The 27714-nt window shown below is 57.0% G+C and overlaps 2 protein-coding genes across 2 annotated transcripts; one reads left to right on the forward strand and one right to left on the reverse strand.

The window, feature by feature from the left end:
* Positions 1-1065: 1065 nt before the first annotated feature.
* NECAB3 (N-terminal EF-hand calcium binding protein 3) lies at positions 1066-27380 on the reverse strand. Its single transcript, XM_064674311.1, has 13 exons — positions 26608-27380; positions 21971-21995; positions 20881-20989; positions 14834-14859; positions 14417-14514; positions 6036-6172; positions 5740-5861; positions 5239-5318; positions 4824-4877; positions 4118-4230; positions 2487-2564; positions 2117-2208; positions 1066-1292 (listed from the first exon to the last, which is right to left on the reverse strand). The coding sequence occupies exons 1-13, from the start codon at positions 26698-26700 to the stop codon at positions 1264-1266; spliced, it is 1056 nt and encodes a 351-aa protein (XP_064530381.1). The 5' UTR covers positions 26701-27380; the 3' UTR covers positions 1066-1263.
* Positions 6368-8619, forward strand: ACTL10 (actin like 10). Its single transcript, XM_064674319.1, has 2 exons — positions 6368-6498; positions 7309-8619. The coding sequence occupies exon 2, from the start codon at positions 7349-7351 to the stop codon at positions 8465-8467; it is 1119 nt and encodes a 372-aa protein (XP_064530389.1). The 5' UTR covers positions 6368-6498; positions 7309-7348; the 3' UTR covers positions 8468-8619.
* Positions 27381-27714: the final 334 nt, after the last annotated feature.

Consider the following 27714-nt stretch of genomic DNA (forward strand, 5'->3'; position numbering starts at 1 on the left):
CAGGCACCTGTGGTGACCCATGTGGGTGCTGGGGGCAGACAGGGGCGCAAGGACAGTGGTGTCCTCCATGCCAAGAGTCCCTGGGGTCCCTGCCTGCCCCATGTGCCCTTCTCCCCACACCCCACACTGTTTGTGATGATGCATTTCACCCCAGCTCAGTGAGGGATTTGCTGCTCCAGCACCAACCACGAGCACGACCCATGGACCAGGTGGGCTTGGGCCACTCCAGCCCTGGGCCTTTCCCCCTCATTTTGTGTCCCCCCCCATGGTGCCCATCACCATTAACTCAGCTACAGCCTCTCTGGCAGCACTGCCTGGTGCTAATGCCTGTTTATGTGAACTCATGAAGCAACAGAGACAGAGCCACACTGGCCTTCCCAGGGACGTGCTGGGACTGGATCCACTCTGGCCTCCCCAGGGACTGGGATATGCTGGGACTGGAGCCACTCTGGCCTCCCCAGGGACTGGGATATGCTGGGACTGGAGCCACTCTGGCCTCCCCAGGGACTGGGATATGCTGGGACTGGAGCCACTCTGGCCTCCCCAGGGACTGGGATGTGCTGGGGCTGGATCCATGCTGTCTCCCTGAGGAGCAGGGTGTGCTGGGGATGGGCACAGCCTTGGGCACAGCTGGGGGACACAAGGCCAGTTTCAAGGCCACTGCAGTGGCTGCACAGGCTGCCAGTGTGCCAGGGCCTGATCAGGCACACCTTGCCAGAAATAGTTCATTAAATACTTTTTTCCCTATAAAACACTTATTCACAATCCATATGAGGCCACCTGGCTCCCTGGGCAGAGGTGCTGCTGGCCCAGGGTGGCTCTGGTGGGCAGGGCACAGGGATGTCACAGCTGGCCCCAGCCATGTCCCCTTGCCCATCCCAACACCCCATGGAGCCTTGGGCAGCCCTTAGAACCGGGAGGAAGAGGAGCTGGAGTGCAAGAGGGGCTGAGGGGACACAGCAACCAGACCAGTGGTCCCCCAAGGGCCAGGGTGTCACCCCCAAACACAGCTCCCCCCAGCACTCAGGGAGTGCTCCGCTCTCGCCAGGCAGCTCAGAGACTGTCTTGGGGTGGAAATAAATAAGTAAATTAACAGGAAAATAGCAGGGGTGAAACACTGGCAGGGCCAAAGGCAGGCAGCCCTGCTGGGCAGCAGGAGGGGGTGAGGGACAGGGAGAGGAGGAACATGAGGGAAGGCGAGGGCTGTGCCGAGGGCTCCGTGTCCTCCCGCATGCTGATGGTGTCCTGAGGTGTCTGCCTGGGTCAGTTGTTGTTCATGATCCACCAGGAAGCTGGGGAGAGAGGAAGAGGGGTCAGGGATGTGAGGGCAGTGTTAAACAGGAGAGGGATGTAGGGTGGCAGGCATGGGGGTCCTGGCCCTGCAGGTCCCTGGCACCTGGCCCTAAAGCACCCGCCCCCCCTCCCAGGGCAGGGAGCGCAGCCATGGGATGGCCTGGGGGTGGGTGATCCCCCTTGAGCTGTGGCAGCTTCTGCAGGAGAGCACTGGGAATGTGGGCAGTGGGACTGGCAGGTCAGGAGCAGTGCTGGCAGCAGAGGGTTCAGTCCAAATTAATCCATGTTTTATGTTATTTTACACAAGACCTGAATGTGATCCCTGAAAGTAAACTGGGGCTTAATGTGGACCCCAGTTCCCACATCTGGTCACATTTCTATTGGTACCACAGGAATGTGCACATTCCCTGTGTTGGCCTCTCCCCTCTCTCAGCACTGGGCTGAGCCTGGATGCAGCCACTGGGACTGACCCAAGAGCACCAGAGCTTTGCAGAACAGGTTCAGGGCTCAGGTGAAAACCAAAACAAGGCACCAGGTGTATTTGAGGCAGGGCCCAGCTTATCTGCTACCTGGGAAGTGCCCCTGCTGCTTGGCTGTCCTGGCCGAAGAGCATCCCTGGGCAGGGGACAGACCCTGCAGCACCACCAGCTCACACAGCCAAACCTGCCGGGGACAGTGGGTCTCACCCTGGCTTGAAAAACCCGATTTAGATCACCCCAAACCAATCTTCTGCTCTGGAGGGAGTCCCTGTGCCTGTTCCTGCACTGCTCCTGCCCTCTGCAGCACAGCCGGGGCACAGCGTGGCACTGGGGGACCCCCTCACCTGGGAAGAGCATGGTGGTCAGCAGCTCCGGGGACTCCAGCAAGCTGATGATGGACTGCTGGAAAGTCTTGCTGCAGCTGGACTGCAAGTGGCTGTAAAACAGGGAGCAGGGTCAGAGGGGTGCAGGGGGTGCAGCCTCTGGTGCCAGGATCCCTGTCCACGCATGGGGACAGGGCTGCTGCTGCACCAGGCACACTCTTATGCTGCCAACAGCCCCGGGGTGCACACGAGGGTGTTCTGAGCAGCAGTTCACAGCTGTGAGCAGTGCCAGCAGCAGGACAGGCTGGGCAAGGAGGGGGAGCCCTGAGAGGAAACCCCTTTGAGCCCCCCCCAGCCTCCGGCCCCAGCCCTGCCCACGGAGAGCTCCCACCTTCTCCACGAGGTCACGTCCTGCCAGAACTCGTACAGGATGAAGCAGGCCTCGTCTGTCAGCTTGCAGGCAGAGACACTGTGGGGACAGGAGTGAACCTGAGCTGGGGCCGGGCGCTGGCACAGCCACGTGTGCCCCACCAGCCCAGGCACATCAGTCTCCCCACAAGGCCTCCAAAGCACAGTTTGGATGCATCCAGTTTGTGGCTGCTGGAGCAAACAGCTCCAGGGGATTCCAAACCCAAATCCTGCCTCACAGCTCCTGTGTCCAGGCGGCAGAGGAGCTTTAAGGCTTTTAAACTGGTCTTCAGTGCTGCTCAGGAATCAGCACTGTCAGTGTTTTATTATTTCCACATATCCCCAGCACTGGCACAGCTCATCCTTCCAGCCCTTTGGAGGAGGTGTCACCATTCACATGGAGAGAAACTGAGGCACAAGGGCAGGAGCTGAGCTCACAGCATGAACCCACAGCCTGCTGCTCCCAGAGCGATGCCATCGCCCCCGTGATGCTCCCCACACTCCCTCCTGCCACAGGAACAGACTGGGCCTCCAGCCTTTGGGAAGATGGGGGGCAGCAGGAGGGGGGTGAGAGCACAAGACTTGGGGTGCAGGGCTGAGGGAACCAGCTGCACTCGGCTGCAGCAGCAGCAATTCCAGCTGAGGATGAGCCTTTCCTCCAGCTGCTGCCAAGGGCTGCTGGAGGGGGCCAAGCTCTGGGGGGACAGCAAACAACTCCCCCAGCAGCTCTGAGGTTGCATCCCCCTGAGGGGCCACGATGGGCTTTGCAATTCCCTGGAGTGAACCAGGACTGTGGAGTCTCCCTGGGCTTGGCTCCAGCTTTCCACTCACATGGAGAGCCTGCCCGTGACACGCCACCCTGTTGTCTCCACAAATAGCTCTCATGACAAAAAAGCCCATCAATTCCATAGAAAAGAACTCCCATTCTCCCCATCACATGTGTCACAACGAGCATCTTCCTTTTGTTTGGACTGAAAACGTGCATTTATGCTGCTGAAACTGAAGAGCTGAAAAACGACGCTTTAAATGGGAACAGTATGAACATTCCCTGCTGAAAGCGGCTTGAAATCTCCCACGGGAGAAGGGAACTGCCGCTCAGGGAGCAGCTGTGGCATCTCAGGGACAGGCTGGCAGTGATGTGTCCCTGCAGGCAGAGCCCTGGAGCAGTGCTGGGGGCAGCCTTGGCCTCACGCAGGGTCAGCTTCAGGTGCTCACAGCTGCTTCCCACATACACCGTCCATAAATCAACACTCTGCCCTTGACCTTTCCATTGCTTTCGAGTCCTTCAGTGCTGGAGGAGTTCATGCACTCACTTACACGCACGTGCCATTCCTGCTGGCATAAAACCCACCCCCTCCTTCCCAGACACTGGTTCTTACTGGGAATACCTGCAGCAGGAGCTGGGACAGTACTGCAGGCAGGGACAGTGCTGCGGCCCTGACACACTCACCCTCTCTGCAAGGTCCAACCCCTGCGTGCTGAACCCACCCTTGCACCGACCAGCACACGAAACACTCCACAAAACCCCTTTTGTCCCCCCTAAAGGTGCCATATTAAAACCTCCATTTCTGGGGGAGCCACCCCACAAACCACCCCACAGACCCCCCCACTTACTGCAGGCAGCTGCTGTGCCCGGCGGTGCCCTCGGTGTAGGAGCGGAACGCCTGCCGGAACTCCTCGATGCTGCTCGTGGCCACTGAGATCTGCCTCTTGGCCACCAGGATGTGCTGCCAAGGGACAGAAGGGCATCAGGGACTGGCCTGTCCCATCCTGCCCTCCCTGCTCCCACCCTGCTGCGGGATACAGCCGTACCAAGCAAGCACAGCACCACAGTGGGACTGGCACCACAGTGCTGGGGACAATGGTGACATGAAGTGGCTTCTTCCCACCTGGGTAGGTCACCTTTACACCGAGGACTGCACCAACAGGAGATGCTCCATCCCCTGGTGGTGGGGTCCTCCTGCAGTTCCCAGTGTCCTTCCCACAGCAGAAAGGACTCTGGGGATCCCTCCACCTGGGCTGTGCATGGAGCACACCTGGGGGATTTGGGCACTCACAAGCAGAGCATCACCTTCCTCTGGGCTGGCTGTGGGCACTGCCCAGGGCTTTCAGGGGCCTGAGGGAGCTGCATTTGTCCTGGGCATGGTCCCACACCCAGCTCACAGCCCTGAATCCCACCCTGCTCCATCACCAGGCTGCAGACTCCTCATCAGCCCACAGGCAGAGCTCAGCCAGTCTCGGGGCACAGGAGCTGTGGGAGGGGGGATCTGTGCACATTTTGAGTTACCTGCAAACAAGGAGCAGCAGGACAGGGACTTACTGCATCTTGTCCTTTGCACATGGATTCCTCCTTCAGCGGCTCCAGGCGTGGGCTCTGCATTCAACACCACGAGGAAAATCAGAGTTACTGCAACAAGGCAAACCTGGGAACCCACAGCCCAGCTCAGGGGACAGGGGATGTTCCTGGGGTACTTGGGGAAGGACAGGCATATGACCTGTGGGGTTGGTGGGTCCTGACTGACTTGTCAGATCAGCAGGACCATGGGAGGGTCAGCAGAGCTGAGAGAAGGGTGGCTCTGGAGACTGCAAGTCTGGGCCTGGTGAGTGGGTGGAGCTCTGTGACGATGCCAGGACCGAATAGGGGGGGTGCTGGCACAGGGAGAGGTCCCAGCACCGACCTGGCTGTGCCAAGGTGTGGGGCAGCCCCCAGCAGCTCTCCTTGACCAACCACACACCTTGCATTCCAGCTTCTCGATGAGCTGCTGGAGCCTGTTGATCTGAGCCATCCACTGGCTGTTGTCCTCGACACAAACACCTGCACGGCAAAGGGCACGGAGATGTCACCAAAAAACCCTCAATTTTGTCATTGCAAAACCTTGCTCAACTCCCAGAAAACCACAGATCTTCTAAAAACTTCTGATCTAAACCAAAACTCTGATATTTCTGCTGAAACTTCTCCTACTGCCCAAGGGATACAACACCCCACAGAAGCTGGCATCTTGGTGAGATGCTCCAGGCTCCATCCCAGAGCTGCCCAGTGATGCTGTAGATGTGGTACTTGGGGACATGGTTTAATGGTGGCCTTGACAGTGCTGGGATAATGGTTGGACTCGATCATAGAGGTCTTTTCCAACCTTATTGATTCTGTGCTGATCCCACACCCATTCCAGGTTCCAGGGGGGCACAGACCAACCCCAGGGACACCAGGGGCACCAGGGACACCAGGCTGCAGGTACCTGTTGTCAGCATCCCAGAATAGGGGTCTGTTGGAGACAGACAGATGTTTTTCTGTCCTCTGCGCCCACACCGTCTCCCCGACCTCAGGCCAACTGAAGTCTCAGGTTTTTTTATGTCCTTTCTGGAAGGAAAAAATGCAGAACAAGGGGCTGAAGTCATTCCCAGAGGGATCAGCTTCACGGCAGGCTTGGAAAGGGCAGATCCTGCTCTGGGATGTCCCTCCCGGGGAGCCCCTGCCCCATCCTGCACTCACACGGGCGGGGCTGGGAAGGACCAGCACGTCCCACCCCATTACCTCTCCCGTCCCGCCTGCTCCTCCACGGTGTCCACAGCACACTCCAGGGATGTCTGCAGGGACTGCAGCTGGTGCATGGTTTCCCGCAGCAGGAATCGGGTCAGGAACTGCTCTATCTTCGAGGAGGTCTCATACCTCTGTGGGGAGGAGGAGAGGATCTGTCAGGCACCTCTGACTCCATGTGGGGAGAGCAGAGCCACACCTGGAAGGGGTTGGCCCTTAAATAAACTCAAAGAGGTGGATGTCAATCAAATGTTTAGTTATTTCAGAAAAAAAGTGACACTATAGGGCAGAAGAACCCTCTGGGCAACTGCCTGTGAGATCACAACAGGGAACACAGTCACGGTTCCATCTGCACTCCAGCCAAAGGACCCTCAGTCCTGGCCCCAGCAGTCTCAGCCCTGGCCCCAGCACTCTCAGCTCCGGGAGCCGTGGAGGAGAGCAGATGGACACAAGCCACAAGGTAAAGGGACTGTCCCCAGCTTCAGGGAGGGTTCCAGGGCTGGCAGAACATCCCTGGTGCTCACCCGTTCACACACGGCTCTGCTCGCACCAGGGCTCTTGGGACAAGGCTGGGACCCCACGGCGATCCCCCAGGTACAGGAAGCCCCTTCCAGGGATCCCTCACCACTGGCAGGCCAGGATAGGGGCTGGCTTCATGCCCTCTCTCCCTGGGAAGACACCGCCAAGCCCCTCTGCTCCCATGGGAGGTTCCGTGATGAATGTCTGACACGTGCTGGTGTTCAGGGTCACCCCACAGACCTTCCCCATGTCACTCGTTGAGTACAAGTGAGTGACAGCCCCTGTGAGCCCCAGCCCACCTGCCCCCTGGCACTGGAGGGGTGTCCAGGAGGAATATGGGTCTGTGTGCCCATTCCCCACCACTGTCCTTCTGGATCAGAGCTGCAGAGCAAGCACCAGGGGAGAATCACCTCCTTTGACCTCCTGGGCACACTCCTTTGGATACAGCCCTGGATTCGGTCCAACCACTCGAATCTCCTGTCCAGTTTTCCCTTGCTTCCTTAAAACCACCTGAAATTCTGTCCTTGCACTGCCAGAAAATCTCCAGGCCCCCAGGGAGGGAGACAAGGTACCCAAGGAGGGATACTCAGCGAGACATGGAGTGAGGAAACAGAAGGAAAGGCTGAGACACGTACCCAGACACTTCTAGAGCAGGCACTGCTGTCCTGCAGTGGGGCTGAGCTGCTCTCCCTTGTAGAGCAGGTACTTGGGCCTGGTTTGGCTTCACGAGACCCCTCTTGTCCCGCTGCAGGCTCTTCCTCCCTCCCCGGCATCCCTCCGGAGTGCCAGCCATGCTGAAGCCTGCAGTCATCATCGACAGTGGCAGCAGCTTCACCCGGGGTGGCTTTGCAGGGCAGAGGCAGCCCCAGTTTGTTCTAAGGACTGTGCTGCTGCACCCCTGCAGTGCAGGCCCCAGGAGGGACAGCCAGCAGCATCCCACTGCCACGGGAAGCACGGAAGGCTTCGCGGCAGCAGCCAGGTCCTGCCCGCTCCAGCACGGCATCGTTGAGGATTGGGATGGCATGAAAAGCCTGTGGGGCCACCTCTTCTCCTGCAGCCTCAGAGTTCCGCCAGAGGAACACCCGGTGCTCCTGGCTGAGTCCCCGTCCTGCCCTGCCACCGACAGGGTGAAGGCAGCCGAGGTGCTTTTCGAGAGCTTCGGGGTGCCAGCCCTGCACATGGCCAACACCGGGTTCCTGTCCCTCTGCGCCCACGGCAGAGTCACCGGGCTGGCCGTGGAGGCCGGGGCGGGAGTGTCCCACGTCACCACCGTCTGCCTGGGCCAGACCCTGAGGAAGGGCACCCAGCGCCTGGGGGTGGCCGGGGAGCTCCTCTCCAGCCACCTGCACCAGCTGCTGCTGGAGAGCCCCAACCAGCCCGCGGCACTGCACGCCCTGACCAGGAAGACGCTGTCCCAGCTGAAGAAGCAGTGCTGCTACGTCTCCCTGGACTATGAAAGGGACCTCCAGGACCAAGGTTGCCATCATCCAGCCCGATTCCAGACGCCAGATGGGCGCTGGATAACCCTGGGCAAGGAGCGGTTCTGCTGCCCGGAGCCGCTCTTCCAGCCCAAGCTGCTCCAGCACGGCTGCCCCGGGCTGCACCAGCTGGCCTGGCAGAGCCTCCAGACGGTGCCCGACCACGCCAGGAGGGACGTGCTGGGCAACATCGTGCTCTCAGGTGGCTCCTCCATGTTTCCTGGCTTCCCAGAGAGGATGTGCTTAGGGTTGAACCTCCTTTCCCAAGGCACAGGCATCCAGATCGATGTCCTGGCGAGCCCGGAGAGGGGCACGGCGGCCTGGCTGGGGGGCTCCATGGCAGCGTCTCTCACGTCCTTCCAGCGCGCGTGGATGACAAAGGGCGAGTACCAGGAGCATGGAGCTGAGTATGTGCACACCAAATTCCAGTAGATAGATGGCAGCCATCCCACCGTCGAGCTACAGGAGGAGGGACTCCAAAATACCACCTTGCTCCGGGCAGAGCTGCGGCAGCAGTGACCGAGGGCAGCTCCCACGCTGCTACAGGGGTGCAAAGTCAATTAAAGCGCTCCAAAAGGAACAAACTGCTTCTCATTGACACTCTGGGGTATTTCCGTGCCCATCCATGGCAGCAAAGCTGTCCTTTCCTAACGGAAGTGGAGCTGCCAGCACAGGGAACAAGGCTGCTCCAGCTGTCAGCACAGCAGGACCCCTGAGGTCTGTGGGGAGCCACAGGGATGGGAGGAAGGAGCCAAGGAGGGGAAGGTCCACATGGTGCCTGCACTGCAGCCACTTTACTACAGCAGGCAGTTCCAGATCCCAGCACTGAAGCAGCTCAGGGCTGGGTATGGAGATGAGCTGAAAACCAGGGAACTGAACTCGCTCCTTGTAGTTTTGGCATAAAGGTCATTTGGTGCTTCAGGGAGCTGATTTAGCTCCCTGAACAGGCATTTCCTCACCTGGCTTTGCTGCTGCTTCAGTGAACTGACTCAGCTCAGCAGATGATTAGAAAAGGATTGGAAGTTGCAGGGGGGAGCAGCTGGGGAGCACAGCCCAGCTGTCACAGCAGCTCCCTTCCCTACAGCCAGACCCATTCCAGCTCCTCAAGGGACAGGCGGGACTGCAGTGGGAAGGAGTCTCCACATGATGCAGGAGGGCTGGTTGCTCCACAGAAGCATCCACCAGGAGAGGTCAACCCCTCTCCTTGACAAGACGAGGAGACAGACCAGCATCCCCTCTGCCTTCCCTGTGGTGTCCTCATGTGACCCCAAGGCACAGCCCCAGAGCCAGGCTGCCTTCACCCCCCCGAGCTCCATGAGCCATGTCCAAAAGAATGTCCAGCAATGCCACCACATTACTCGGGTCAAATATTTCCGATTCCTACTGTGTTTCTCTCCAACACACTGAGGATCTGGAATTCCAGAAGCTCTGTACAGAAGCATGTGGACATAACCCTTCCATTGCTGGTGCCAAAGGAGGGGAAGAGTGGGGAAGGCCTTGAGCCCCTCGTGGTTTTCTGGTTGTTCTGTGCCACAGCCAAGCCACCAGCCTAGTCCAGGAGCTGCATCCAACTGGGCACAGCCATGGCTGGCTGGGATGGGAAGGTAAGTGGAGAAAGTGGAGAGGATACTCATCCTCTGAGCACTGCCCTGGGCTCGTGCTGGAGGTGGCAAAGGAAGGCCCCAGCCACGCCCCAGCACCACGGTAGGCAGAGCAGCCAGGGGGGTTTTCATCCCTGCTGGAAAATGAATCCCATTTTCCTGCCAGAGGAAGAGGATGGCAGTGGAGCCGACACGATGCAGCCATGGGAAGCTGAGCTCCAGCTCTGCATCTCCGGGCTCTCCCCAGCCAAGCATCCCACCTGATCCCACAAGACTTCCTTCCCCACAGCCCCAGCAATGGAGAGCACAGGGCTGGGGACCCCTGCCCAGCCCTTCCACTCCCAAGGGGGGCAGGAACCAAAATCCCTGACAGCACCACTTATCTGTGCTTGCCCAGCTCCTGCCAGCCCAGACACACATTCCCTGCTTATGAGGGAACAACCAACACTCCAATCTCCCCAGGACACACCTGAGAAACCAGGTGAAGAGGAGCACAGAGGATCCATTATTCACCCCCCACATGGCCTGGCACAGTCTGTGTCACTCCAGGAGCATCCAAATCCAAATACTGTCACCTCCCTGGCAGCACAGAGGGCACTTCCACCAGCAAGCAGCCTCCACAGACTCCACAGGTGAAAGAGGTGTGTTCCCACCTCCAAGGTGCCCTTCCCAGCACCCCCCCAGACTTGGCCTATGGATCTTCACCTTACATGGGGTTTGGATGCTTCTCCCCCAGCACATCACACCCCTTCCAAGGGCCAGGTGCAGGGAGAAGCACCAAGCAAACCTTCCAGCACCCTCCATGCTCTCAGCTTTCACCCTGAGGGGGCCCAAGCCTCGTGTCCTTCCTGGATGATGTGGGTGGATGGAGTTTTACAGCAGGAGCAGGCACTGCTCCCACTGACATCACAGCTGTGGGGGGCACCTTGGGCCTGCCCCGAGCCCCACAGCTCCCCCAGGGCAGTCCTTGCACCCCAAACACACAGGCACAGGCATCAGCCTGAGATGCCACCCCCCAAAACCCAGCTGCCAGCCTGGGGCACACTGTGCTTGGAGGGGACTCGGCCCTGGAGGGTCCCACGTGGACACATCAGCACTGCACAGGATGAGCAGCTGCCTCCTGTCTCTCGCCCTGTCACACACAGCACACCCAGGGGAACGTGCTGGAGGGAAGGATGGAAATAACCAGCCCTCCAGAGAGCCCCAAATGCTGCTTCACCCAAATTCAGCTTGAAAAATGTCATGCCAGGCGAGGGAATCAACTGAAAAACACACCTTTGCTTCAGGCCAGCTGCCCAGCCCTCCTTGCACTCCTCATCTGGGGGCAAACAAGCAAAATCCTCTCATCAGGAGCTGCCCCACGTGGGTCAAACCCTCTGTAAACAGAGGTTCAATGAAAATGTGCTCTGGCTCACCAAGCACAGCGTTTTCTGCCCACAGGGAAGCCCCATGGATAGGAGTCACAGAGGAAATAACCCAGCAAGCAGGAGACATGGAATTCTGGTCATGGGCTGGTATTTCAGCTCTCTTTACCCAGATGAAAATCCCCAGGTGGCCAGGAGCTGCTATAATGCTGCTTTTGAGAGGTTTTATTAGTTTCTTACGATGATAGTTAAGCTCAGGACAGAATGGAACAGGTGGTCACGTTCCTGCCAAAGGACAAATAATAGCACCTGGCTTGGAGAGGCATTTATGAGCTGGTTTGCAGTGTTTGCAGACTGGAGAATGGAAAGATTTTAGCATACAGGCCCCCTGTAGGAAACATCAGGCTGTTTCCCAAGGTATTTCCACAGTTCACTTCCTACTCTGCTGCTATTCTATTGCAAACGTGAAGTTCAGCCACAAAACAAGGTGTCATTAGCACACTACAGCACAGCCATCAAGTTATACTTTACAAACATAAGTCGGAATTACAGGATTTGGAGAAAAGCCCTCTTTTCTTTACCATGCTTCTACCAGCCCAGTGAGGGAGGATGGAAGCTTGGGGACCCCTAATGATTTGGTTTCCTCCTGCCAACCTGCAGGCACATAAAAGTGGCCAAGAGCAGCTTTACTGCCCACACACACACCGAGTCCTGCAGTCCCACAGCAAGGACAAACCCAGCTTGCATTTCTCCTGCTTTATCCCAGCATTTCTCCTGCAGCTGACAAGGGGCATGGCAGCAGACCCAGGAGCCTGCCAGCCAGGGGACAGCTGTGGAGACAGGACATTGATCCATGCCAGGAATCCTGGCCCACGGAGGTGGGAATCCTCCACACTAAAAGGGTTTTTGGTACCACAGCTCCCAAATCCAGAGCTGCAGAATACTCCCTCCAAGCTTTGCTTTCCTTATGTCCTTCCTTGCTGCAGCTCATGGCCCTGGCATGGCCCAAGCAAGGCCAGCACATCCCCCAGGCTCTGTTTCTTGTGCCAATGAGACATCTCAGGATCTCTGAGACTTTTCCTGGTTGTAAAGCAGGGTTTTATTTACATGAGGCTGTTTACAGTTGTGGGCAAGTACCTGGAGGATGCAGGGGTGAGAAATCTTGTGGCAGCAGCAGTAAGAAACTGGAGATGGATAATGCCCTGAGCAAGAGATGCTGTGGCTCAGCTGGTGAGACCCAGAACGAGTCAGAAATCCCCTTCCCCTTCTTCCAGCCAGTCTGGACATCACTGCCTGCTCAGGAGTCATGTGAAGTCCTCTTAAAGACAGCCTGGGAAGAACATCTGCTGCCTGCACAGCCCTGATCTGGAGGCAGAGCTCTGTGGGGAGGGTTTTTGGAGCAGGCAGGTCTCTTCCAGTCTCCTCAGAGCACTATGGCTGCAGCTCCAGCACAAGCAGCTCCCTGGGAATGATTCACCTGGCTCTTCCATGGGGTGGTCTCTCTGCCCAAGTGGGGCTCTCAGACCTCAGCCCGGGGTATCACAGCAGTGAATCAACAGGAACAAGGGGCAGGTGTAACATGAGAAGTCTCTGTTCTCTGTCCCCACCCCTGGCTCACAGAGAGGGGGGTTCTGCCCAAAATCCAGCTGAATAAAGGCACTCATCCCATAGTAACTCAAGCTCGAGTCCAGTTCTGGAAATACAAATCTGGGAATATATTCAGGTCACAGCAGGTAAGAAGGCAGCATTTATCATCTCTGGCAGCCTCTAGAATGGCAGGTGTCCCACAGCTCTGCAAGAGCTCTGCCCACAGGGTCAGAGCATCGTCCCTTCCTTCCTTCTCCCCAAACCAGAGCCCAGCAGACCAGGAGAGAGCAGGGAGATGATTCCCAGGATGGTCAGTGTCTGCATCAGGGCACTCAGGAGCTCAGAGCACCTGATCAGCACAGATCTCCCCTGGGTGAGAGCAGTGCTGTGAACACTGGGCTGCCCCAGCTCTGGGCAGATCCAAACGGGTGGAAAAGTGAGTCCATAAAAATCTGTTCCAACAGGGAAAACCTGCTTCTCCTTTCCAGGGAACACCAGTGGCACCAGAAACTATGAAGTGAATGAATGCATCACACCAATACTGTGAAGCAGACAGTGACTGTGCTGTTCTTTGGAGAAACACATGAATATACACATTCATTACACACAGAAAACCAGAACAGAGAAGAATTGAAATAAAGCATAGCTCTCTGGAGAGGATTCCTTCTCTCCCTCTGGACTTGCAGTTAATAACTCTGAAGGGGGCAGGGCAGCTGAACCAAAGAGAAAATGCATTTTCCAGTGATTCCCTCTCCTGGCATGAAATTTCCCAAGGTACAGGGAGACACTGCCGAGTCTGGGTCTGGGCAGAGGAAAACTCAGAGAGAAGGACTGACACTACAGAGGCACAAACATCACTGTGATGACTGTGGGACAGATCCTCCTTTGCCTCTCTGGCAAATCAACACGTCAGTGGACGGTGTTCACATGGATGATGCCCTTCATTCCCTTCCAACCAAGCATCAACCCACTGCACTGAAGGGAAGGAAAGGGCTGGCCCTTCCCAAGGAGGTAACACAGAATAAGCCCCAAGCACATTTAATACATTTCAGGGGCAAAGGGGGCTGCTGGTCACCGAGAAGGGTCCTTCCAGCAATGGCCACTGCTTTTCCCAGCTGTCTTTAGCTGGGCACCACAGCCCTCTGACACACGGGCAGGGGGCTCAGAGCAGGAGGCTGCTTGCCCTCATTAGCAGCCTCCAATCTGCTTCCCATCAGCACAAGCTGCAGGGAGAGGGAGAGCATTCCCAGCAGGGATGAACTCTGCATCAGGCTGGGAGTCACTGAATTGCAGCCTTTCCTAGCTGCCCCTGTAGCCTGGCTGTTCCCAGACAGTGCTGCTGCTGCTGCTGCAGCGGCCCCTGCCCCTGTCCAGTGCCGGGGTTTGTGGCTGTGAGCACAGGCTGTGCAGAGCACGGGCTGCTGGGGTCCCTCCAGAGCAGTCCCCATTTTTCAGCACACTGCTTTGTGGAAAACACCTTGTTTTGGCTCAGAACTCAACACAGATTATCAGCGATGCCCCCACAAACAGTGGCCGCAGGCAGGACCCTGCAAGGAGCTGCTGGAACAGCCACTACCAGAGCCCCATGAGGAGGAAGATAATGTCTCCAGAGCACAAAAGCACTAGATTTACCCTTCCCCTCCTCAGTCTTGGCTCCCCCTCCTCCAGGCTGTGCAGCTGCAGCACTCACCAAGCACGCACAGGCACCCCCTGGATTTGGGAGGTACCACATTTGCTGCCTCCAAACCCCACATTTAACACTAAGCAAGCAGCTAAGATCACCACAGCTTCTGTTTCACCCTGCTGCCCTCCCATGGTCCCCTCCTTACCAGTTTGGTTTTGTCCATGGCAGCCAGCACAGCAGCATTGAGGGTTTCAAGGGCAGACAGCACATTCCTGTATTCTCCGAGATATCCCGAGAAATAATCTGAAGCAGGAGAGAAGACCATGGTGAGGTACCTGAGCACCTCCATCTCTGCCTGCCCTGCCCCTTCTTCCCACACACAGCCCATTGCTGCAGGGGGACATTCCCCCCTCTCTCCAGTCATGCTCCCACTTGGACTGAGATGAAGATTCCTTCCCCATCCCCTTGGGAAAAGCACAGACACCCTCAGAGCTGGGCTTCAGGCACAGGGACTGGCAATGCCACCTGACTGCCCAGTCCTGCCTAGGTCAGACACACACAAATCCCACCACAGACCTTCAGGAGAGGGAGCCCTCCAGGGCAGGAATACCCCTTGACTTACCACACAACTTCTCTGTGTCCACGTTACTGCAAAAACAGAAAAACAGGCTCTTGTCAGATAACAGGGCTGGTCTGGGAGAAACAGGTATGATGAGCAGGGTCTTGAGGGCTTGTCTTGAGTCCCAGGGGACTTACTGCTCATTGCATGTATTTTCAGAAGCTACATTAGAAAAATAAGAAGCTGCACAAGTTCAGAGCCAGCAGCTCAGAGCACCCAGGCAGGGTTTCGGGGGCTTAAAGAGCAAGCAAAGCTGCTCCAGCATCTCCTGGAGCTGGAGTGTGGTGGGAAAGTGTCTGTGACAGCAGGATGGGGCCAGGATGGAGGCTCCCCACACCCCTGGGCTGGCAACCCCACTTCTGAGCCCAGCAGCTGCTTCTTCAACCCAACCTCTTCCCCCGAAAGTGGGAAGCACCAAGCCAGGGGTCTCTCCTTGTGTTTCCCTTGACCTCGCCCAGGTCCTCCCCCACGGCTGCCCCTTGGTACCAGACCCCCTCCCCTTCCCTGCCTTCAGAGCCCAGGTGATGTGGAGCTGCCTGCAGACTCCCAGGGCAGGGGATGGATGGTTTCACAGCCCGTGAGGAGGGTTCTTCCTGCCATGAAGGCCAGTAAAGCAGGGATCTGAGCTAAAATCCTGGAAGCAGGGACCAGACCCTCACCCCTTTTCACTAACAGAGGGCACTGCACTGCAGAATCCACGCTGGCACCCCTGCAGGGCTTGGGCATGTCCCTCCTGTGGCTGATAAAGGTGCTGCTGGGGTGGAGAGGGAGGAGGAGACACCCAGAAACAGCCACAGGTTTTTGGGAAGGGATGTCAAGCAGAACCAAGGGTTTGCATGATGCTGTCAGATCTGCTCAGGTCTGCAAAGCCCCAGAGACAGAGCTGCTCATATATCTGGCATCACCCAGAGCCTGCAGGGACATGTCCCAGGGTGTCAATTATTCAAATCAGCCTCTGCTCAAGGCATTGTGCTGCCTCAAAATCCCCTAAACGATTACAACCGTTTTTAATCCTGATTGGGGAAGTGGGAAAGAGCACAAAAGAGAGGGGTTTAAGTGTTTTCAAAGTGTTTTTCAATCGTTTAAGTGCTGTCCCACGTGGAGGAACTGGTGATACCTGGAGTTTGCTGGGCTCCAAGCACAAGGACAGCTGCAGTGCTGCTGACCAGGGGATGTGAAACCAAGGCCACATCATCCTGTCCCCCCTCTGACACTGCTGACACAGTGTCCCCCCTCTGACACAGGGCAAAATGAGAGGAGAGTGTGTGAAATGTCCAAAATGCCATGTGAACAGGTGAAATGATTCAAGCAAAATCTTCCTATAGCTTCTCCTCTGGGTATCCAAGGCTGGTTCCTGTCTCCCTGTTTCTTCTGGGGGTCCACTTAGTGTCCTTTAATAACAGGCAGTCCTTCAAACCATGAAAATACTTTGGTGTGACCCATGGCAGAGCCAGGGCAGTGGGACTGCAGCCCCCTCTGCTCAGGTAACTGCATTAGGTGCCTCTGTAGCAGCAGAGAGGGGCAGTGTGAGGCTGTGATTTGGCTCAGCTATTTTAAACACACAGGAGCTGATTTAGGCAGGGCACTGACCTGGCACTGCAGGCAGCTTTTTAAAGTGGATTAAAAAAACAGTGTTTCCCTCGAGACACAATCCAGATAAATCTGCAAAACCACAGCCCCTTCTTCTGCCCACTGCACTCCATTAAAACTTTGCTGACCCCATCCCAGCTCTGCCAGACAGAGTGACTGAGGTTTGAAGCACCAATTTACATTGGAAAAACGGTTTTTTTGCTCCTTCTTAATTTTCCCACTCGCTCCTGAAGGCTGCCTGGAGCCTGCAGAGCTGCTGCAGTGCTGCAGGAGCCTTGGCACAGCAGCACCCAGGGCACAGCCTGTCAGCCCTGTGCCCCAGGGCAGTGACTGCAGCCAGCCAAGCCAGAGATGGGCTAAAAAAAATCACTGCAGAGGGGATGTACGGAGATGGGATAACAAAATAGCCAGTGAAACACCTCATGCACACATTACCCAGGCATTTGCATCTGTCCCCAGTGAGGAGCTGGGGCTGGGAATGGTTCCACCAGGAAGAAGGAGCCACCAGCTCAAGCCACTGCCCAGCTCCCACCGCGGCTCCAGCGAGGTGTGACAAACAGCTGCAACCAACACCCACCTCGTGGCTTCTAAGGAGAGGCCAGGGGTTATTAATAACTCTTTTTATCTTCTCTGTTTGATGCTTAAAAATAAGCACTGGCTAATCAATCACTAAAGCACTGAACAGCTGAACACTGAACCAGTCAATGAGATCTTGTGGCAAAAATCAGCCCCCTGGGAGTTGTCCAGGGGAGGATCTGCTCCCTTCCCTTCCTGAGGCAGCCTGCTCCAGCATCAACCCTGCATGGGAATCTCTTCCCACGTTTTGCATCCTGCAGCAGCCCCCAGGGCACAGCCAGGGGCAAGACAGAGCACAGCAAGCCAAGCACAGGACTGGTGGTGCCACTTTCGTGCTACCAGAGCTAATTCACCCCAGAAATCAGGAGGAGCTCATGGGAAGACCCTGAACATCAAACCCTGCAGGGCTGCAGGGGGCAGCAGGTTTTTCCTGCTCCTTTCTACCATCCCCACTCCCACTCCAAGAGAAGAGCCATCCTCTGCCTCCAAAGCACTCATCCTGAGACTCTCCACATCTCCCATAACTGTATTTTGACTGTGCTCAAACCACTGATTAACTGTAATTAAGCTTGAACTGATGATGAAGGATCTTGTCATCATTATGCTGTTGGGATTTTGTCAAAATGTGCCTGGAATTTATGCAAGAAAACAGCAATCAGCTGCTGAAAAGCAGACAGGATTTTGTTTTATTTTCCTCGTTTATCATGTTGGGAACCCCCTCTGCCATCACAGATCAGGTTTCCAAACCTTTTCAGTGCAACACAGAGTGTTTCAGTCACTCTCCATCACTCAGAGACTGGCAGATGCTGCAGCTCTGAGTAAAGAGAGGGGAGGGAAGTTCATTTAAATCCCTTTTTTTCCACAGTACCACAGGCTTGAGGTTATTTCCACTTTAAGAGCCACCAGGTCAGCACTGCCACCTCTTTCACTCCTGGCTCAAGATCAGAGGCTCTGGGCTGCCTGCACCCAATTCCTGAACACCCTCATGGAAAGAAGGATTTTCCAGACCTTATTTTTCCAAATTTCCCCAACAGATGCAGGACAGGAAGACATGTAAGGTCCACACAGCACTTCCCTTGGCAGGTTTCACAGTGCCCTGCAAAGAGCAGCAACCTCTGCAGCACCACAGCCTTCAGCCCAAAACCCTTTGTAACCAACTCTCCATTAAGTTGTCCTGATGAGACCCTGGGATCTGCTTCCTCCCACCCAGCTGGGCTGCAGAGAGCAAACCACACCTCTCCAGATGCTTCTGCAGCTATGGAGCTCTCTCAGCCCTCCAAAAACATTAGTCCCTTCTCACCCAGACGTTTCAGTGGATGAAAATGCAGCTGTCCAGGAGGATAAATCCTCCTGTGCAACTGCCAGGGCTGGTGTGGAGCTTCCCAACGAGCTAAACCAAACAGTGGCCCCAGGTGTTGCACCAAACTGCCACCAAGAGCTGAACTTGGTTTCCACATAAACCCTTGAATGTCACAGAATTAAAGCAGGGAGATATTTTAAGCCAAAATGCGACAATTTTCAGAAATGCAGAACAAAAAAAGCCTCATGTGGGAAGGTAAAATCTGAAGTGAACCCTGCAGAGGTGCCTGATTCACAGATCACAGCGTCCCACCTCAGCACCAGGTGGGTGGGAAGTGGAGGAGGGGAGAACATGGTGCTGTGGGCTCTCTGGAAAGAGAACAAGTAAATGTGGAAGACCTCTGAACTCTCTCCTCTTCCCAGATGTCACCTCTGGGGCCCAGAGCAGCTGCAGGTTCACAGAGATGGGTGAGGAGGTCAGGACAGCTCTGGGCAGTGCCAGACATGGAAAAGGCCTGGATATAAAGGTCTCTGTTACTGTCTGTCCTCAGGTCAGGCTGACATGGACAAGGAAACACAAATTTCAGCCTAGACCTGACAAACATAACACCAAATCCACCAGCTGGATGAAGGGTCAGACCTTCCCATTGCCACAAAAGCTACAGGACACAAAAGAAGCATGCCAGGTATGTCTGTAGAGCTTGTAGCTGCTTTTCAGCTTTCTAGTACTTTATTACCTCAGGTAATAACCCTTGAATCTGGCAGAAAATTTCAGCCAGCTCTCTGAAATACTAAGTTTTGCAAGTGCAAGCCAAGCCCAGAGGAGAGGGGCTGTCCAGTCCCCCAGCACGGGGACAGCAGGGCACCAGCACAGCCTTTCCATGACACCAGAGGCTGCAGAGAGGAGCAAGTCCCCCCACACATCCCAAAAATGGTGTCTCCTACGTTGGCTTGAAGCCACCGAGTGCAGGAATTTGGAAACAGCTCTGTCTGAGGGTCCCTTCTGCTCTTTATGACAGGAAGAGAACAAAGACCCGAGGCTCATGCCCCGCTAATAGATGTCACCAGCTCGATGCTGCAACTGCCACGTTGCCATGGCTACGGCACCATCCTCACGGTGAGGAGCTCTCAGGAGCACCACTGCAGCCATGGCCCCGCTCAGCTGCTCCAGACACGTGGGATAAGCCCAGTCTGAAAGCAGTGGGAAGCCAGGAGGTCTCCCCTGTTCAGATCAGGGCTCGGTGAAGTCTCCTGGCTTTGCTGCACCCCCTGTTTTCCAGCAGTACTGGACGGGATGGCTCCAAGGTCACCCCAAAGTGCAGCAAGAGGAAAGGAGTATTCCCAGAGGAGAGGGAACAGCTTACTGCTAACTTCCTGGGATCACAGCCCAAACAGACCTATTTTCAGGAGACATGTCCTGCTGCCCACATCCACAAGCCCAACCAGCAGGACAGGCAGCAATGAGCAGCCAGGCTCCAAAGAAAGCAGCACCAAAGCCACCCACACCAGCCCACTTCTCTGCCCCATCACTAAAGTGGGAGCATCAGATAAACCCACCACTCCAACACCATCAGGAGTCCATCATCAGGAGTCCATCATCCCCACTGCCCCAGCCCCAGGGGGATGATGTGGGGACCTCTGGGTATCCTCTGTCAGTGGCTTGGTGGAATTCAGTGTGACAAGGGCCTTCTGTGCCACTGCCCTGGCTCCCTGTGAAGCCCTGGGACCAGTGTGTGCAGCTCAGGCTGCTCAAGTTTTCTCTCCCTGATGGAGATACTGCCCTGGCCAAGGGTGTCAGAGGTGCAGGAGGTGCTTCCCGGGGAGCTGGGGAAGTGGCACCAGCCAGAGCCAAAGACCAGGAGGAAGCTGCAGCCCCTTCTCCCCCAGCAGCACCCCAGTGTTTGAACAGACCCCAGACATGCAATTCATGAACACCCAGTTTCTCCCAGTGCCAGAACACACTCACCCATAGCAGACAGCCGGGCAGAGGGATCCCAGTGAGGCCACACTGGTGTCCAAAACACCGGGATGAGAAACCTTGCCCAGCCCAACAGACTGCTCTGGACAGCACCAGTCAAGAGCAGACCAGGGCTAAACACAGTTCCTTCTCCTGGTCGTTGGGGGGTTTCTTTTTTTAAAAGCAGCTGGCCTAAATTCCCAGTTCCATGCACCAGGCCCACTTGTGTTGGAAAGCAGCTCTTATGTAAGTGAAAAGCAGTTCCCTGTGTCAGCAGTGGCAAACTCTGCACAGTCTGTGCCTTGTCCTCACACCACCACACGCTCCTGCAGACACACAACCTGCTCCACGAGCTGGGTATTTCTGGAATGCATTTTTCAAACTACAGTAATGTCATCTTAGATGGTTGCTTTGCTTTATGGAACTACAGTAAATCTGCTGACTGTTCTCAAAATGTCTGACCCCCCTCTTCACCAACGGTGTCCAATGGGTTTTAACATCTGCGTGTTGCAAGAAGTGGGTTGATCTCACCCTGACTATTTATCACACCCACCCCCAAACGTCCTCCATCTGCACTCAGGCAGGTTTATGTTCTCCTTCGTCTCCTCGGTGCCACCGCGGGACTTACTCTGAGTGACGCCTGTCAATGCCACTGAACAACTCCCACAGCTCCTCCGAGCTCAGGATCCCGTCAGCGAAATAGTTCTTGAACTCCTCGAATGACAGCTTCCCGTCATCTGCATTTAAATAAATGGGGGAGAGTAATTATGTATCGGCACAAAGCAGCATCCAGGCCCCAAGGTCCTCCCAGCAGCCGCTGCACCGGGAATGTGGGACAGCTGGGAGTGTTGTGCATGATAATTAGAGCAGATATCTCACTGAAAGCATGTCCCACCATCCCAGCCAAAGCCCAGGAGTGTTGGCAAGCAGGGACACTGCTGCTGGAATTTCAGGTGGGGATTTCAGCACCTTCCCAAAGAGCCCACTGCAGTGGTTTCAGAAATGCATGCAGGCACTCTGTTAGATGACTGTGCAAGGAGAGAGTCCATTACAAACAGCACAGGTTTTTATGGTAAGAAAATCTCTCCATTGACTCTAGAGCTTTTCCCTTCCTCTCTGTGGAGGACTTCAGCTCCTGGGCTGCATTTTGATCTCCAACAAAAGCGGTTCCTGGAGCTACCACAAAGGAAAAGAGCTCAAGAGAGCTCTGAGAAACAACTTGAGATTTTGGACCTCTTGGTTTATTGGTGCTGCATTAAAAACTGGGTAACAGAGCCTAATGCCCAAATGCCAGAGGCTCCAGGGTTACCCAGACACAGAGTCCCCTGTAAAACCCTGGACTGAGCACAGAGGTTGAATCAATCCCACAAGGGATGGAGCAGAAGCCTGATGGCCCCTGGGCCTGGGCTGCTTTGCCACCCCTTGTCGCTGTCAGCAGCACAGAGAAGAAATCATGAGCACACAGGCAGGAGAAGGGCTTGGAAAGGGCTCTGTCCTGCGTGGTGCATGGATGGTGAACTGGCAGAGCCCACTCCCCTGCCCCTGGCCAGGGCCCTTGCTCCAGGCAAAGCAGAAAAGCATTTTCCTTGCAGCCAGAGCGCTGCTTGCCCTTATCCTCCCTCACTCTTTCAGCCAAACCTCTCAGTGGGAACGAGCCACACTGCTTCACCCAGAGCCAGGCAGGGAGGGGGAGGCAGCAGCAGGAACAAAGCACTCACCGTTCTTGTCGGCTCGCCGGAAAATCTGCAAGAGAAAATACAACAGAGCTCAGCGTGGCAGTGGGGAGAGAAGGGCAGATGAGCTGGGCAGCACTCAGCACCACGGAAAACCACCTCCTGGAGCCCAGGGGGCCATGGAGAAGCCCCTGCTGCCAGGACTGCACAGGCTGCTCCGGGAAATTGCCCTTTGCCAGTGATTAAACCCATCTCTTGCCTCTAATGCACAGAGCCCTCGGCGCAGCTGCGGCGACCGAGCGAGCCCGGCGCTCACAGCGAGCGTCTCTCAGAGAACACGGAGGGAGGCGAAGCAGAGAGGGCTTTGCTACACCCTTGTGATGGCAGATGTTTAATTTTTCAGAGCCTTTAAATGAAAGAACATTAAGTATAAAACCACTCTGTACGGAAGCACTTAGGGCATCACCAACACCCCGACCGCCTGCACCGAGGAGCAGCTCCTGCCCTGCGCTTCGAAACCACCCCTCACAACAGTCCTGCCTGCAACATCTCCATGGGCACACATGCTGCAATTAATTATTAATGAGTCAATTAATCTGTAACTAATTCTGACACAGAGCACAGTTGGAGACCTCAATTCAGGGCCTCAGTGCGGGTTCCCAACCACGAGGCTTCTGCCCAGGACGCAGGAGGGAGCTGGGTTTGCTCATCCCTGCCAGGATCTGTTTCACCAATGATTATTGAAGGTCTGGGGCTGACTCCAGTGAGGAATGGCATCATTTCCAAAGCCTTGGAACATCTTCTCAGACCAAACATTACGAGGTTTTGGCCAGCACAGCCTAATGGAGCCAACGACTTAAAGTTGTGTGTGTGGCAACTCTTTCCTTTATATCATCCTGGGTGATGTAGAAATCCACAGGTCTGAAGAAAGATCAGGAATGAAAAAGGGCAGGAAAAGGAGAAAGAGGACTTCTATATTCTTGTCCACACATCCCCACAGAGCAGCAGGCAGACGCATCACTGCCCCAGGCTCCTTCCTTCTGCGCTGCTCACCAACAGCTCTGATGTGTGTTCTGAGATCCAGCCCCCAAAATCTCCCTGGAAAACTGCTCTGAGGTAGAGCTGCCCAGGAAAACCTGCACTGCTCATTCCTAAGCCACTGGCTTGTAACTGGGAAGAGGCTTTTCTGCTGCTGGTCCCAGCAGGGAGCTCCCTGGTCCTTCCCTGCATGAAACCAGGAGCAGGGACACCTCCTGCAGGAGCAGGGACCCCTCCTTGGAGGATGCTCTGAACAAAGTGAGCTCCTCTTGACCCGAGCTGCTGCAGGAAACAGAGGCTGCCTTGGACTGACCAGCATTAGGTAACCATCCCTCTGGGATTCCATCCCGCTATTCCTGCCTTCCCTTGCAGGAAAGCAGGGCAGGCGCTCCCTGAGCAACCCACAGAACTCGCTGGATGCACTTTGGAGCTGAGATGGGAACCTGCAGCTTCCAAACAGAAGAGATTTCTCTGGATTTTAAAGCAAAATTTTCTCCAGGCTAACGGGTTCCTTGTGGGGTCTCCCAGCTGCAGGGTCACACATTCCAGGGCTCCCTGGCTGCAGGGGCAGCACCGGTGGGTCCCATATGTCCTGCCATGGGAATGACACTTTCCATCAAGAGAAAAGCTTCATTCTGCAGGGCTCTGTGTCATCAGGGAGACACATGCCTCATGCATTGACATCTCATGGCTCCAGATGTCACTGAGGCCAGTTAGCTCATCCCAGAGACAGTCAAGTGTCACCCAGGCACTTAACAAATGCAGACTCAGGTGAGGCCAAACATTCCTGGCCTTGCTCAGAGGGGTCTGTGTGCAGACTATGAGGGAGAACATGGTTCTGGGGGGGAATCCATAGAGATGAGGAGGTCTCTAATCCAGGATGAGCCCATCCTGGATTTAGCAGGAGCCTCAGCAGACGGAGTGGATGCTTCTCCCTCACACTCAGGTGAGTGATGTGTTACACAAGCACTGCCAGTGCATGTATGGCATCGGCTGCTTGAAGTGATTTATTTTAATATGGCACAAAGCAGGGAGCTGTGAGAGCCCCACAAGGCAAGGCCACACTTGCTCCATGGCCCCCAGGAATGGCAGGGCTCCTCACTATCACCAATGAGCCCATCCCTGGCTGACCCAGCTGCAGAGGTGCCTCAGCGAGCGCTGCTCATGTTGGAAAACACCAATGGATCCTGTGCATGACACAGGATCCAACTCTAGCCAAGCACAAACGGTGCAGAGCCACTTCCACACTCCGCAGGGTAAATCCTGCCCCCTCCCCAGGCACAGGCATGAGCTCAGCAATGGCAGGTAAGCACTGCTTCCCCTGTGGGCAGCAGCCCTGGAACAAAGCCAGGGAAAGGTGACGCAAAGCCAGGCTGGGAATGGGATCAGGTCTGTGTTGACTGCTGAAGAGGCCCTACAGGCAATCCCTCACTTGCCTCAGGAAGGACTGGCAGCCTGGACTGACACTGCCTGGAGCCCACGATGTTCCCTTGGCCCCCAGCTCCTGGGCTTGGGTCCGAGCAGCCACAGCCCTGCTCGGTGCCTGATGGAAGAACTGAAACGGCATTTATGTGGGAGATGAACCCCCTACACACCTCAGGAAGGAGGGACATTACAGGACTTCTCCCTGCCTGCAGGGCTGGGAGCAACGGTGGCTGCTGGACGGGCAGGCAGGGACACAGTGACTGCCGGGGAGGGGACAGTCACCCCGGTGACACCGTGTGCAGGCTAAGGCAGCTGCACCAGGCACTGCCGGGGAACGGCGTCCTTCCTGAGCCTCCCGTGTCCTGGGAGAGCAGTGAGGAGCCCCGGGCACCAGCCTGAGGGACAGACCTCCCCAAGGCTTGAGATGCTGCACAGGGGAACAGCAGTGATGGCAGCTCTGCAGTTTATACCGTGCCTGCGGCGAGGAGTCTTGGGCAAAGTCCTCCTCCTCCTTCTCCTCCTTCTCCTCCTCCTCACCTCTCCCAAAGGCAGGCCATCTGCAGGCAGGTCCCAGGGGAAGCAGCAGCTGCCACCTGGAATCCGTGGTGGGCAGTCCTGCCGGGGAAGGCAGGCTGGGCATCCTTCCTTGTTGATGCTCACCCCAACAAGCCTGGGGGGCAGCTGGACACCAGCCAACCACCCAGAGCCAAAAGTGGAGATATTAAACTCGCCCTGCCAAGCTCTGGAGCTGAGGTGGGAGCAAAGAAAGCCACGGGGATGAGGAAGAGAAGCCGTCAGAACCGGAAAGCAGCTGCTAGAGTTGTTAACATTTCCCATTTTAATTGCCTTGATGACACCCTGAGGGATAGATGTGGGACTGAGCGAGTGCCCTGAGGAGCTGAGCTGGAACACAGCTGTCATCACCCACCCCCTCCAGCCCATCTTCCCTCAGCCAAGTAATTAGCGTGGTAATGATGCTGGCTGGAGAGCCTTCCAGCCCGAAATCCCCCCAGGCAGGAGAGAGGCCCTGACTCCCAGCTGGAAGCTTCAAGCACCACCCTGACAGAGGGAGCTGTGCTTCCCAGTGGCGCCAGGGAGATGCCAGGAGGTCTTGGACCAGACCAGGCATGGCACTCATATTCCTAAAGTGCTGCCTGAGATCTATCGTTCCCCTCCTCTGGGATGAACTGGGACATGGGGGTGAGGCTGGATTGGGACAACATGGAGATGACAGCTGGGGGATGACAGCTGGGGGATGACAGCTGGGGGATGACAGCTGGGGGATGACAGCTGGGGGATGACAGCTGGCATTGACCTGGGCTGTGCAGGTGCTGGGGCACCACCAACCCTCATCCTTAACCCCTGCTGGCTTTCTTCTCCTCGGTCCTGCGGCTGGGCAGGGGCAGCACCTCCACTCACACATCTCCTTGGCTCCACGGGGTTGGATTTAGACCGCAGTGGTGTCGGACACATGGGAACAGCAAGGGCTAGTGGCCCATCGGGGAGATTTGGGCACTGTCCCCCCGACCGAGGTCACAGCAGACAGGCAGGGGCAGGAGGGCTGAGCACCTCGGATGTGCTCCAGAGGTGGGCTCTCACCCTGGGAGATGGCCAGGGATGCAGCCTTGGCCCCAGGGCATGCAGCTCCCCCTCCCAGGCGCACAGCGGGCTGGAGGGGACGCGGTGTGACGGGAGGCACTGTGCCAGCACCTCTGGACATGCAGACAGCCACTCTCTGCCTCTTAACTCCCCCCGGCCACTCACAGCTGCTGGGATGCCCGGCCGACCCCCAACCTGCACGGAGCATCCTCCTCCACACCTCCCGGCGCGTCGGGAGCGGGCAGGGACAGGAGCTGCGCCCGGGGGCTGCAGCAGGCAGCGCTCTGCCTGTTGGATCCCACGGCTGCGAGCAGCTCCACGGAACCCTCCTGCCAGACACGCGCAGCTCCGCTCCGGGAGTCACGACAGCCAGCTCTGGATGAGGCGTGGGCTGTTTCCAGCCGCCCGGAGGCCCATAATTCATCAGAAGGACACGACACCATTATTTAAGCCATCACGACTCCACACCTCGATGCGCAGCTCCAGGCTGGAGTATCCTTCGGGCTGGTTCCTCCGGGAAGGGGCGGGAAAGAGTCTCCCCCTGACACCCACCCCCGAGGGGAGGCACGGCGGCCCGGGGGGCGCGGGGGGGTGGCGGGGAGCCGGCCCGCGGTACTCACGTCGTGGAAGATGGGGAGCGGCTGGCGGAGGGGCGCGGGGCCGCGCTCGGCGGAGAGCAGGCACACAGCCAGCAGCTCAGCACAGGACATCATGGTCCCGCCGGGCGCGGGCGCTGCGGGCTCCGGGCACGGTGCGGTACCGGAGGGCACGGCACGGCGCGGTACCGTGAGGTGCGGTGCGGTACCGTAGGGACGGGGGCGGTGCGCTGCCGAGGGGCACCGTAGGGCACGGTGCGCTGCCGTAGGGAGCGGTGCGGTGCGATGCGGTACCTCAGGGCACGGTGCGGGGCGGTACCGTAGGGATGGGTGCGGTGCGGAGCGGTACCGTGGGGCACGGCGGTGCCGTAGGGCGCGGTACCGTAGGGATGGATACGGTGCGGTGCCGTAGGGACGGACGCGGTGCGGTGCCCTAGGGGCGGATGCAGTGCGGTACCGGAGGGCTGGACGTGGTGCGGTGCTGGAGGGATGGATGCGGTACCAAAGGGATGGACGCGATGCGGTGCCGGAGGAACGGATGCAGTGCCGGAGGGATGGATGGATGCGGTGCGGTGCCGGAGGGATGGACACGATGTGGTACCGAGGGGACGGACGCGGTGTGGTGCCGGAGGGAGGGATGCGGTGCCGGAGAGATGGATGCGGTGCAGTAGCGGAGGGATGGATGCGGTGCCGAAGGGACGGTTCGGTGCGGTGCCGGAGGGACGGACGCGGTGCGCAGGTCGCGCCCCGCAGATCCCGACTCAGCCGAGCGGCTCCGCCGCCGCCAGGCAACTTTGGCTCCGCTGCGGGCCCGCCCCCGCCGCCACCCGATTGGCCACGGGCCGTGATTGGCATCCGGGGCCACCACTGCGGGTGGCGGAGGGGCGGGGCTGGTCCCGGTGCCCGGGGCTGCCGCAGGGGGATCCCAGTTGGACCCAGCGGTGCCTCCAGTTGACTCCAGTAAAGCCCACCGTGGTCCCACCCGTGGGCTGTGTGACCATCCCCGAGTGCCCCAGTTGGTCCCAGTTTGACCACAGGTCATCCCAGTGTTGGCCCCAGGATAGCCCTGGTTGTCCCAGTGCTGGGCCAGTTGGTCCCAGAGTGGCCACGGGTAGTCCCAGTGTGGTCACT

This window comes from Pseudopipra pipra, chromosome 17, assembly GCF_036250125.1.
Source record: "Pseudopipra pipra isolate bDixPip1 chromosome 17, bDixPip1.hap1, whole genome shotgun sequence".
NCBI lineage: Eukaryota > Metazoa > Chordata > Aves > Passeriformes > Pipridae > Pseudopipra > Pseudopipra pipra.

Excerpts from the sequence above, each read along its gene's own strand:
- NECAB3 (XM_064674311.1), bottom strand. The coding sequence starts at position 26,700 with ATGATGTCCTGTGCTGAGCTGCTGGCTGTGTGCCTGCTCTCCGCCGAG. Across the intron at positions 14,860-20,880 it reads ATTGACAGGCGTCACTCAGA|TAACGTGGACACAGAGAAGT; the intron begins GTAAGTCCCGCG and ends CTGTTTTTGCAG. Across the intron at positions 1,293-2,116 it reads GACCACCATGCTCTTCCCAG|CTTCCTGGTGGATCATGAAC; the intron begins GTGAGGGGGTCC and ends CTCTCTCCCCAG.
- ACTL10 (XM_064674319.1), top strand. The coding sequence starts at position 7,349 with ATGCTGAAGCCTGCAGTCATCATCGACAGTGGCAGCAGCTTCACCCGG.